This window comes from Mesoplodon densirostris, chromosome 2 (assembly GCF_025265405.1).
Source record: "Mesoplodon densirostris isolate mMesDen1 chromosome 2, mMesDen1 primary haplotype, whole genome shotgun sequence".
NCBI classification, from domain to species: Eukaryota; Metazoa; Chordata; class Mammalia; order Artiodactyla; family Ziphiidae; genus Mesoplodon; species Mesoplodon densirostris.
Window position 1 is genome coordinate 114,602,768 of NC_082662.1, and position 12,619 is coordinate 114,615,386.

General features: G+C 49.2%; 2 protein-coding genes across 4 annotated transcripts; both read left to right on the forward strand.

Annotated features, from left to right (window-relative positions):
* The first annotated feature begins 451 nt into the window (after nt 1–451).
* HAX1 (HCLS1 associated protein X-1) lies at nt 452–3,129 on the forward strand. Of its 3 annotated transcripts, none has more exons than XM_060090621.1 (7): nt 452–587; nt 1,152–1,408; nt 1,575–1,762; nt 2,217–2,268; nt 2,396–2,502; nt 2,631–2,721; nt 2,871–3,129. In XM_060090621.1, the coding sequence occupies exons 1-7, from the start codon at nt 535–537 to the stop codon at nt 2,954–2,956; spliced, it is 834 nt and encodes a 277-aa protein (XP_059946604.1). In that variant the 5' UTR covers nt 452–534; the 3' UTR covers nt 2,957–3,129. The 3 variants fall into 3 exon arrangements, with proteins under 3 accessions (XP_059946604.1, XP_059946605.1, XP_059946606.1); XM_060090622.1 differs by lacking the exon at nt 452–587 and adding an exon at nt 598–799; XM_060090623.1 differs by lacking the exon at nt 452–587 and adding an exon at nt 897–999.
* Nucleotides 3,130–9,124: 5,995 nt separating this feature from the next.
* Nucleotides 9,125–11,788, forward strand: AQP10 (aquaporin 10). Its single transcript, XM_060088006.1, is given in 9 exon segments — nt 9,125–9,202; nt 9,204–9,230; nt 9,615–9,741; nt 10,298–10,367; nt 10,369–10,436; nt 10,543–10,657; nt 10,903–11,124; nt 11,603–11,619; nt 11,622–11,788. Coding segments are annotated over 9 exon segments (891 nt in total).
* Nucleotides 11,789–12,619: the final 831 nt, after the last annotated feature.

The window sequence follows — 12,619 nt, forward strand, 5'->3', positions numbered from 1 at the left end:
ACTAGAAGAAGCTTAATGCAGCATTTTGTCCATCCCTCTAATATTAGACTTAATTGTATCAGTCAAGAAACAAACTGGACGGAGGAAAGGGGCGAGGTGGGTTTAGAAGGAAGACGTCCATGGGTGTGGTGAGCCGGCGGTGAGGGTGGGTCTCGGTCCGGTTCATTTGTGCGGGTAGGCTGCCCTCTGGCGGCTGCCTCCGGTGCCATCCAGTGTCAAACCCTCGAAACACCCTGTGGAGCGGGTTGATCGGCAGGAAGGAGAATTGGCTTAGGAGGCAGGTGATCGTTGGAAAATGAAAATTCGGTACGCCCGCTCCCTTCACAGGAAACAGAGTAAAAGAGAAAGCCTTTGGAACGTGATAGGCCCGTCCGCCCTGCCCCCCACCCAGTCCGGCTTACGGTCGTTTTACGACAGTGTCCGATAGCAGGCTTGCTTTCCGGTAGCGTGGTCTGACGCTTCGCTCAATTTCCGACAGCGTAGCTCTGGCTGCCCCCAGCTGTGGGGTTCGAAGGTTCGAGTCCCACTGCGGGAATGAGCCTCTTTGACCTCTTTCGGGGCTTTTTCGGCTTTTCTGGACCTCGGAGGTGAGAGCGGGTCCGGGCCAGAGAAGGCGGGGCGGGATCCTCAGGGGAGCTTGACCCTTGACACCCTATTTTTGGAAAAACATCCTTTTCCCTACTTCTTCAACTCCTGCGGAGAGAACGGAAGTCAACATTGAACACTCGCTCCGCGACAGTAACCAGGGCGGTCGTTAAGAGGAGAGGAGACAGCCGCTTAAACCTTTCTGCAGTCTGCGGTGATGCAACAGGGGCGCGGGTGGGGAAGACAATAGGGTTCTGGGGAAGAGAACACTGAGCAAGTGAGCAGGACCTTGGGAGAGAAGGGAGGGTTCTGGGGAAGAGAACACTGAGCAAGTGAGCAGGACCTTGGGAGAGAAGGGAGGGGCTGGGGAACAGTGAAGAAAAGCCGAGCGGAAGCGTTTGGGGGAGCCGCGAGGTGAGGACTGACTGATAAAAACAAAACAAACCCGATGGCCAGGCCTCTTAACCCTCACTTCAGCTTCCTAGATCGCAACTCTTGTCTCACCCATTAGCTGATTTTATGTTTAAGTAGTGCTGAAATCTTGGCCGATCTGCCTCCACCCCTAGCCACAGAGATCCCTTTTTTGGAGGGATGACTCGCGATGAAGATGAGGATGATGAGGAAGAAGAAGGAGTCACGTGGGGCCGTGGGAGCTCGAGGTTTGAGGGTCCCCAGCCCCCCGAGGAATTTGGCTTCGGCTTCAGCTTCAGCCCAGGAGGAGGGATGCGTTTCCACGATAACTTCGGCTTTGATGACCTAGTACGGGATTTCAATAACATCTTCAGCGAGATGGGGGCCTGGACCTTGCCTTCCCGCCCTCCTGGTGTGTGGATGCCCCGGGGGAGAACCTGTGGTTTCTGCTGGGTCGGTGGGTGAAAAAAGGAACCTGCAGAGAGTAGTTGGGGGTTGGGAAGTGTGAGAAAACGGATGATTTCAAGGAGATTTAAAAGAGTCCAAGTCCCCAGCATCCACCTGCCACCTTTCTGCAGAACTTCCAGGTCCTGAGTCAGAGACATCTGGTGAGAGACGGCAGGAAGGACAGACGCTTCGGGACTCAATGCTTAAGTATCCAGATAGTCACCAGCCTAGGATCTTTCGTGGGGCCTTGGAGAGTGATACAAGAACTGATTCCTCCAAACCAGCACCAGGCTGGGGCTCCCAGAGACCTTTTCATAGGGTGAGTACATCTGGGCCTGAAGTGGGAGCCTGTGGAGAAAACTGACTGCAAAGACTGGAAACCTTGTTGGAATCTTAACAGTCTTGGGTTGGAGTCCTAGGCCCTCCACTTGATGTATTTATCTGTTTTCTGTATTAAGCTTCTTGTAGGATTTTCTTTGGGGGGAAATGTGAGTTCTGCTTTTTGTTTAAAAAAAATTGCTGGTCTAAATGATTCTTGGACAAAGCAGACTTCTTGAGGGAGGACAGAAAAGTATCAGCTGAGGAATGCTTTTTGGTAGAGGGATACATAAAACAGGTAGGAAGGAGGAAGGTGTAAGTAAATAAAGCTATCCTGGCTGGGATTATTTCTCCTGAGGAAAAGTAGTATTGGAACTTGGAAATAGTTTGGGTTCTGTGACCCCCTCAAATTTGATTGAAAGGTGTCATTTGACCTACTTTGGCTTCTTCTGCAGTTTGATGATACGTGGCCTGTGACCCCCCATTCTAGAGCCAGAGAGGACAATGGTGAGTTGAGAGGGAAAGGACATTTACTAGCCCTTCGTTCTCCCTCCCTGAAATTTCTTCCTGCCGCACTTGTTCCCTTCTTTCCCTTGGACTCCTTCTTTCTTCTTTCCTCTCTCTGCTCTTCTAGATCTTGATACCCAGGTTTCCGAAGAGGGCCTTGGCCCAGTTCTGCAGCCCCAGCCCAAATCCTATTTCAAGAGCGTCTCTGTGACTAAGATCACTAAGCCAGATGGGGTGAGTTGGGAGAGACGGGTAAAGGGAACTATGGTCAGAGAATGTTCTGGAAAGGGAGACCTATGTAAAGAAATCAGTTAACTCACCTTTAGTGATGTTAGGAATATGGTGGGGGCTTCTCCTTGTAGACAGTAGAGGAGCGCCGGACTGTGGTGGACAGTGAGGGCCGGAAAGAGACCACAGTAACCCATCAAGAAGCAGGTGGCTCTCCTAGGGATGGTAAGTAAAGAGTATGAATCAAAGGGATCCATTTCTTAATTCCTTGGGAAAGGGAAACCCTTAACTCTCCTACCCTTTAATATTATTCCTCTTCTTTGCCCCTGTCTAGTCTCTTTCATTTAGCCTCTGTGTATCACTTTCTTCCTTAGGTCCAGAATCACCAACACCTCCATCCCTGGATGATGCCTTTTCCATCCTGGATTTGTTCCTAGGACGTTGGTTCGGGTCCCGGTAGCCTTGTTAATCCTCAGAGGCCTTTAGGTTCTTTCTGCCTCCCACCCTTTGCTCACCAGCAATGAGCTTAGTTCTCCTGCCACGTCAGCACCTTGGGTGTGTGGAACAGTGAATTGGGGGTATGTCAGTATGTCACTCACCCAGACTGACCAATAAAACCTTTATTTATGCTAATTCCTTAGTCTTGGCTTTGTCATGGCTGTTCCACTTTCTCACACTATCCAGGGCTTCCCAAATTAACTTGGCCCACAAAAAATTGTTTCTTAATTTTTTGCTTTACTTCCAAAACCTGATTTTGATAAGTAAGGGTCAGGTACCTCTAGAAGATGATTTTCCTTATGAAGAGATAAGATAACTAGTGATAATTCCAGGGAAATTTCTACATGGGGATGGATGCATTAGATTAAAAAAAAAAAGGAAGTATGTGTATAAGTGTAGAGGAAAAACTGCTTCCCTAGGTGTGGGAACACTATGATTGGGTAGTTCATGAGATAATTTGATGAAGTACACGGGCAAATATTTCTTCCTTTACTGGCTATGTTTTTATTTTTATTTTATTTATTTATTTATTTTTGCGCTACACGGGCCTCTCACTGTTGTGGTCTCTCCCGTTGTGGAGCGGAGCCTCCGGACGCGCAGGCTCAGCAGCCATGGCTCACGGGCCCAGCTGTTCTGCGGCATGTGGGATCTTCCCGGACCGGGGCACGAACCCGTGTCCCCTGCATCGGCAGGCGGACTCTCAACCACTGTGCCACCAGGGAAGCCCTATTTTTATTTTTTGTATATTTTAGGGAAAATATAACTAGCAAAACATTATTGGTCTCTTCAACAAGTGGTACTGGGAAAGCTGGACAGCCACATGTAAAACAAGTAGATTAGAACATTCCCTCATACCAGATAGAAAAACTCAAGATGTAAATGTAGGGACTCCCCTGGTGGTGCAGTGGTTAAGAATCCGCCTGCCAGTGCAGGGGACATGGGTTCGATCCCTGGTCCGGGAAGATCCCCCATGCCGCAGAGCAACTAAGCCCGTGTGCCACAACTACTGAGCCTGTGCTCTAGAGCCCGTGAGTGAGCCACAACTACGGAGCCCACATGCTGCAACTACTGAAGCCCACGCACCTAGAGCCTGTGCTCTGCAGCAAGAGAAGCCACCACAGTGAGGAGCCCACGCACTGCAGTGAAGAGTAGTCCCCGCTTGCCGCAACTAGAGAAAGCCTGCGCACAGCAACGAAGACCCAACACAGCCAAAATAAAAAATAAATAAATAAATAAATAAGTTTTCAGAGACTTCCCGGGTGGTGCAGTGGTTAAGAATCAGCCTGCCAGTGCAGGGGACACGGGTTTGATCACTGGTCCGGGAAGATCCCACATGCCATGGAGCAACTAAGCCCGTGAACCACAACTACTGAAGCCTGCGTACCCCAAATAATGAAGCCCGTGTGCCCTAGTGCCCATGCTCTGCAACAAGAGAAGCCACCGCAATGAGAAGCCGCACACCTCAACGAAGAGTAGCCCCCACTCACCGCAACTAGAGGAAGCCCGCGCACAGCAAAGAAGACCCAACACAGCCAAAACATAAATTTTAAAAAATTATATAATGTGGATCCCATATTAACGGATCAAGTACTCTATAAGTCCTTATAGAGTGATATTAGCTGAGACCCTATGGGCAGGAAAGGCAAACCTATACTCAGAGTATGTGTCAATCCCAGTCAAAAGTGATGGGGAATCTAGTGCCCTTAACTTGTCCCTAAGTGCCTGCTTCCTCTCCTCGAGAGCACTGTTTTAGGGACTTAGTGCTGGTGTTTGTTAATGGCAGATTGCACGTTGGCCACAGCAGTGGTTAACTGAGCCGTGGTGAGTAGGAGCTCACACTGTTGGGCCTGTGCATAACCTCTGTCCTACCACCAGTTAACTCTACTCAGTGTATTCATTGTTCAGAAGTGGGTGGCTGATGACAGGCAGTGGCTAAGTCATTCTTCCTACTTGGTTGTTCAGTGCATCTGTGATGGATGCTTTCTGGTGGGCGTTAACATGTAATACAAAGACCTTTACACTTCAAGACTACTCCCATAGGTCCATCCTCAGACTTTCTTGTCCCTGATCTTCCACTCTTTGTCTTTTCAAGCCCCTGACCAAACAACCAGGCCAGCTGTGACTGTATATGTTCTTAACTTCTCTTTCCACGCAAAGTGGATGACCAGATGTACTGTCCAAATCTCTGTCCCCTGGGAGGATTCCCCCTCACCACTGTCTTTCAAGGCCACTCCTGATTTGTTGCAATGCAGCAGCAGTCAATTTTTGGCTTTTACCCACAAACCGTGCCAACTCATGTCTGAACCAAGCTTATTCCTTCTCTGATCCCTCTTCACAAGGGATCCCTGTCATAGACTGAATGTCTGTGCCCCCCCTTCCCAATTCATATGTTGAAACCTAACCCCCAATGTGATGGTATTTGGAGGTGGGGCCTTTGGGAAGTGATTAGGTCATGAAGGCAGAGCCCTCATGAATCAGATTAGTGCCCTTATAGAGAGACCCAGAGAGCTTCCCTGCTCCTTCTGCCATGTCAGGACGCAGTGAGAAGACAGCTATCTATGAACCAGGAAGTGGGCCCTCACCAGACCCTGAATCTGCTGGCACCTTGATCTTGGAATTAGCAGCTTATAGAGCTGTGAGAGATCAATTTCTGTTGTTTATAAGCCACCCAGTCTATGGTATTTTGTTATAGCAGCCTGAATGGACTAAGACAATCCCCAATAGGGTCATGTGAGCTGAGGGAGAGATGCCTGGTAAATGACATGAGTCTGGGCCACTTACTTTTCAGCTGGCTTGTGCCCTCTGACCCTGCTTATGCCTGAACCCAAAGATGTCACTTCCATTTTACAATGTGTTCTTGCTGGGCCCACCCTTCCTAATGACATGGAGAATCAGGCAGAGCCCAGCTTGTGATGGGCAGTTCTGGCTACTTGGTCACTTGATGAATTGTAATCAGATGCTCTGTCTCTATTGGAGCCCAATGGCACTGTAAGAGCTGCTTTTCAAAAGGTATGTATATCTCTGCTGCAGATGGCATGGCTTTGCTCCAGAGCCCTGTGGGTCTACATTATGATTCTCCTATTAGAGCTTGCCAAACCACACATGGTATCTTTTCCTACTACAGATACTCTAGTCTCACTGGGTCTGCTGGGTCACATGTCTGCAGAGGCCTTTTCTGCTTTGGCCCCACTCGAAGTTGACAGCCTTCAATGGTCAGAGTTGTATTCTCAAGTGTGAAATACATCGCTCCTAAATCCTAAGTAGATTGGTGATGTGTTTTTTCCTCAGTGGTGGAAGGTAGGAGATGCAATAATCAGTCCTTTACTTCCGATTGGATATCCAGCATGTCCCAGACCACTGGACCTCTCAAAACTTTACCAAGGTGGCAGTTTCCTGAATCTTTATAGGATTGTTTCCCACCTTCTGAATACATGTTATCTTTCCAGGCCCTCCAATATACTTCCATTTCTTCCTCTTCTTATCTGGTTAGCATGATGTTATATATAGAGCTGACCCTTGCACAAGGCAGAGGTTAGGGCCTCTGACCATCTGCCCAGTCAAAAATCCAAGTATAGGGACTTCCCTGGAGGTCCAGTGGTTAAGACTTTGCCTTAACCACTGGAGGGGGTGCGGTTTTGATCCCTGGTCAGGGAGCTAAGATCCCACATGCCTCGCAGACAAAAAAAAAAAAAAAAAATCCAAGTATAACTTTACAGTTAGCCCTCTGTATATGTGGTTCTGCATCTTCGCATTCAACCAACTGTAGATCGTGTAGTACTGTAATACATACTTAATGAAAAAAATCCACACGTAAGTGGACCCGAGGAGTACAAACGTGTGTTGTTCAAGGGTCCATTGTATAGTGGACAAATATGATGTTCTTCAAAATGTCCAGATAGTCAAGCTCCCTTCAGATTATGTTATGACAGAGGACCAGAGAGTTTACATAGGCCTGGGGTAAGACCACAGGTGTATATCACTAGACTCCCCACGTGGATGAAACTCCTTGGGATCCTCCTTTCTGATCTGGTTGGGATGCAAAATAACATATTCACCAGATTAATGGCTACATACTACCAAACAGAGGCTGTATTAAACTGCTCTATAAAGTTACCATTTGGGACACAACAATTGCAATTGGAGTTACTATTTGAATAATTTTACCATAGACCACTGCCATCTGCCATGATCTATCTGGTTTTTGTAGGAGCCAAACTGGTGGTATGAAAGGGGCCACCTCTCTTATGTCCTTTACATCTTTGAGGGTGGCACTAATCTCTTCCATTTACCCTAGGATATGGTATTGTTTTTATTTATTATCTTGGTGTGAGGTAGTCTTCAGCCCTCTAATTGGCCTTCATCACTTACTCCACAGGTCAAGAAACCAATATGAGTGTTCCGCAACTTCAAAGAATGTCCATTCCAATTATATGTTGGGGTATCAAGGAAGTGACCACCTGGTGGATCCTTGGTCTCAGTGAATATCCTGTGAACCAGACCTGAGCCCAGGACTCCATTTATTATCTGGACCCCATATGCTCCTACTCTAACAAGGGGTCGTGGTACAGCTTTGGGTTGTCAGCTGTCAATGTTAGTTCAGATCCTTTGTCCAAAAATCCTCAAAATGTCTGAGTATTCTCCCTTTTTTCAATAATGGTCATCAATGTAAATGACTTGTTTAGGCATTTTTACTTTTCTTAGCGTGAGCTATCATTTTTCCCAAGCCTCCTAGAAGTGTATTCACCCCACATCCCAGGGATCTTGCCAGGATTTAAATCCTAAATCCCAGGAGAGTGTTCCCTTATCAATAACTTCTTCCACATCTAACTTTATGTTCCACTTCCTTTAATCCGGCACTCTCGGCATCCTGTTCTATGTATAACGCTACCAAACTCCCCTCGGTCTTTGAACCCCTGCATCAACCATTCATTGATGTGGATCCTATAGGAGGACACGTGATCTTGGCTGAAGCAGTTTCCTGCCACAGAAGTCACTGCCATGAGGGGAGCAGCTGAGTGCTATCAGCATCTGTTATTCCCAGCAGCTGGGGAGTGGGTGCATTAGCCCTGAAAAGGGGACCTGGGTGGAGCACTATAATATCCGCTAAAGCCAGTAAAGTAGTATTATTTCACAGAGATGTGCCCAGGACTGTGCTAGAGCCCCCAGGGTTATATAGCCCAGCTCTCAAGAACCTCAAAAACTATATCAGTATTTTAAAAATCTGTATATTGTCTGTTTCCACCTACTAGAGCATCAGCTCTAGGAGGGCAGGAGCTATGTTTTGTTTACCACTGTTTCCCCAGGGTCTAGAGCTTGATTCATAGTTGAATGAATCTTAATTAGAGGCTTGAGATATGAAGAAGTAGGAAGTGGCTGTCTTAAGCAGAATAAGAGTGGCAAGCATCCAGAGAAGGGGAGGTGGAGCTCAGCGTGGGCATGAAGCCCTCATCTGGAGCCATGGCAAGAGACACAAAGACAGAGCATTCTCTAGTCAAGGTGAGGCTGCATCAAAGTACAAGATTCCTTATGTGGGTTTTATTCCTGCAGCCTGTGGTCTTCAGCCCAGTCTCTCTCGAGGCATATTGAATTTCCCAAGCATCCAAATGGTTTGGGGAAAGACTTCACATTCCACATGAGAGGCATTGTGGAATATCAGAGGGAGAGTCAGAAGACCTGCATTTGAATTCAAACTTAGCTATTAACTAGCTGTGTGGCCTGGGGAATTCTAAGGCTCTCTCAGTATCCTCATCCGCAGAGCAGGAGCGATAGTACAATACTACTTTCCACAGCTGTCTTGAGGACCAAGAGAACTAATGTACATGAAGCAGCCTACTCCTCCCAGTTTGTCAGCATAAGGGGAGGCTCCTCCTGGGAGGATTGGGGATGAGAGGCAGAGGAGACAGAAGCTGGGCAAACTCCAGGCTCTAGTTGTGCACAGAGTCTGCCCATAGACCTTCTCCCTCCCTAGCTTCCACTCATGCACAGACAGACATTAGCTGCTGTTCAGTAACTGAGATCATCGGTTTTAAAGTCTTTTCCTTATCTTTGCCCCTGACAGGCAGAAGCTGTGTAGCAGCAGTGCACCTATGCAGACAGAGGGAGTGGTAACCAGAGATAAGGTATCCCCACCATGGCCTACACTCAGTCCCTGGCCCAAGTCAAGGACCGGCTTCAGATCCAGAGCCTCCTGGCCTGGCAGTGCCTGGCCAGAGTTTCTGGGTGTGTTTGTGCTCACAGTAGGCAGAGTAATTGGGGGAATGAAAGAGGGGAGGTGGGCAAAAGTTTCTGGCTCCTCCTAGCATCCTTATCTCTTCCTCCTGGTGTCCCGCTTCAACTCTCCATCATTTCTCTTTTTCCCCACTCTTGTCCCTTTTATTCCTCTCCTACTCCCTCATTTTTATGCCTGTCCCTTTCCATCTCTTATCCTCCTCCCCTTTCTTTACTCTTCCTCTGCTTCTCCCATTTTTTCCCCTTCCCTCTTTCTGCTTTTTCTTGCTGATCTCTCAAGTCCATTCATCTCTCTTGGCCACTCCCCTCACCTTCCCAGTCTTTCTCTCCTGTTGGTCCACGAGGCCCCTTATTCTTGCTTCCCTCTTCCTCATCTTCCTTCTCTCTACCAGCTCCTCATACAGGGGACTTTGGCCCAGGCTGTCACCAGTGGAGGAACCAAAGGCAACTTCTTCACCATGTTTCTGGCTAGCTCTCTGGGTGTTAGGCTAGCCATCTACATCAGTGGTAATGTCTCAGGTGAGGAGGGTGAGGTCTGGTCATCAGACAAGGTAGGATGTGTACTTGACTGTGGTAATGGTGAAAAAGCAGATCCTTTGGTGACTCATAGACATTATCTCCTTGAGCTTGACCAGTGCCCTGGACTGAGATATGCTTTTGGCCCAGTCCAGTCCCTTCCCTTTCTGTATCTTGCCATCCCACTTCTTCACATTAATCCTCCACTCACATAGATGGAGATCTATGGCAAAGCATCAAGGTTAAGTGCTCTCCTCTTCTGTCCCCCACCTAAGCCCTTGGGGGTTCATCTTTGCTCAGGACCTCACCTGCTCGTCCCCCAGGCACACATTGCATCAAGTGCTGTAGTAGAAAGAGCAGACAGACCCAGGATCAAACTTGGCTTCACTGTGTGACCTTGACAAGTTGCTTAAACTCCTTGAGCCTCAACTTCCTAATCTATATGATGGGAAGAGTAACATTTGTCTTAAGAGTTGTGGGGAGGAGTAGCAGTGTTACCTGGTAACAGTGCCTGGCAGTGACACAATGGATATTGGTTTTCTTTTCTTGATCCTTGAAGGGGCCCACCTGAATCCAGCCTTATCCCTGGTCATACGCCTCCTGGGATGCCTCCCCTGGGCCAAGTTTCCCATACTCCTTGGTGCAGTTGCTCTCTGCTTTCTGTGCCTCTGGAGCATAGGTGTATGCTCTCTATCATGGTAACAGAGAGAACATGGTTGGGGACACCTGTGTATGGGCAAGGGTGCCTTAGAGCAGTTTTGAATGAGCAAAGTTGGAAATCCTGGCTGTCCCCCTACCCTGCAGATGCCCTACAGAACTATACAGGTGGGAACCTGACAGTGACTGGTCCCAAGGAGACAGCCTCCATCTTTGTCACCTACCCTGCCCCCTATCTGTCCCTGAGCAATGGCTTCCTGGATCACGTAAGCATGAGGGGGTGATTTGGGAGAGCCACAACCTTTGCCCTTGTCCCCCAGGACCTTGGCCTATTGTTCAGGCTCTGGGTGGGATGTGGGGTTGCATTTGTGTTTACACCTCACCTTCCCCAGCTGCCTGTGTTGGACAAAGTCAGATGACGTGGGGTGGTAGCCTGGAGTGCTTGGGTGAGATAGGGAAGATGGAGCACCTGAAAGCTGATGGGAGCCCCTCTGCCTCTGTCCACTCCAATGTTCTGGGCACCTGGATGCTGATTGTGGAGATCTTAGCCATCCTGGACACACGGAACAAGGGAGTGCCTGCGGGTGTGGAGCCTGTGGTAGTGGGGTTGCTGATCCTGGCCATCAGGCTATCCATGGGTGCCAGCTGTGGGTTCCCAATCAACCCTGCCTGGGACCTCGACCCACGGCTTTTCACCTACGTGGCTGGCTGGGGCCCTGAAGTCTTCAGGTGAGAGACGGCCTCCCCTGGTGCTGTCCTTCCACTCATCCCTCTGCTAAAGCCTCTAACCCTTGGTCCCCAGATCTTCCTTTTAAATAGTTCTCTTGGCCTCTTAGGACAGTGAACCTCCTCTAAGCCCAAGTTCTCCCTTCCTCTTTTGTCCCCTGCCTCCCCCCCACCCACTCTTTTCATTGAAACAATGACATTTAGAGGTTGTGTTCTTGGGCACATCACATTACCTGTTTGGACATTAGTAATCTCATCAACAAAACACAGATATTCAGATAATTCCCTAAGGCAAGAGGCTGGACCAAGCTCTCCTGGGGTCTCCTCTTTAAGTGCTATGCTCTGGTGCCAAGACACCTTCTTTCTGGTGTCTATCACCCCAGGAACTGCTTTAGGGAGTTCTCTTACTACTACCGCCAGTCCTTCAGAGGGAAGGCTAAGGGACTCACCCTGATATCTCCCTTCTGATCTTCTCTTGTAGCGCTAGCAATGGCTGGTGGTAGGCCCTCTAGGGAGGGCCACACTTAGCACAGCCACACACCAGCAGCTGGTGGCTCTGCACCATCCTGAGCACTCAGAGCCAGCTCAGGATCTAGAGTGTGCCCAACCTGAAGCCTCAGACTCGGAAAGTCCTGCCGCAACTCAGGTGCAGGAGAGTAAGCTGTGATTCTGACATGACAGTCCTCACCTCCCTCATGGACACTGAAGAGGGCCAGAGACCCATGCCTGGTGACAAGATGTTTTTTCTCTTTATTAATACACCAGGCCCTGGGCAGCTTCTCCGTTTACTCATCTAGGCATCGCTTCCTCCTAAACTGGGGAGGATGCCTGGACAGGGAGAATTGAGGAGGATCAGGTAAGGGACCTAGGTTTTTCATCCCCTCCTGCCCCAGGCAGGTTTTCGGACCCTGGACTTCCAGGAACGCAGTTCCCCAAAGTATCCGCCAGAGGGTGCGCACCCTGGAACCCGGATTGGGAAGGCTGCGGGAATCCGCAGGATCGTGGGGCTGACCATCCAGTGCGGGGCATAACCCAGGGGACTTCCTCCAAAGCTTGGTCCCCACTGCCTGACTCCTTGCTCTCGTAACCTCAGCGCCGCCCGCCTTTCCGCTCACTGGGGCGCCTCGCCGAGATTCAACACCCCGCAGATAGTAATTAGGGGTACAGGGAGCCGCCTCCACCAAGGGGGCGTGGTGGGCAAAAAAGGGAGGGCCGCCGGAGGAACACCGGCATGCAAGCGCCTAGAGACTGGGAGAGCAAGCGGGAGAAACTGAGGCACGACCCAATATCTAGACATTCCGGGCTGTGTCACTGAAGGAGAGGGTGAACAGTGAGATGAGCCAGGGCGAGGAGAGAAGGCGAAGGAACAGAGGGAATGAGTGTAGGGGTAAAGAAAGGTGGCGCGGAGGAAAATTCTCGTCGTTCACCGCTTCCCTAAGTCTCTCACACATTAGCAGATAAAGAGCGTTCTTCTGTTTCCTTTTTTTAAAAAAAAAAA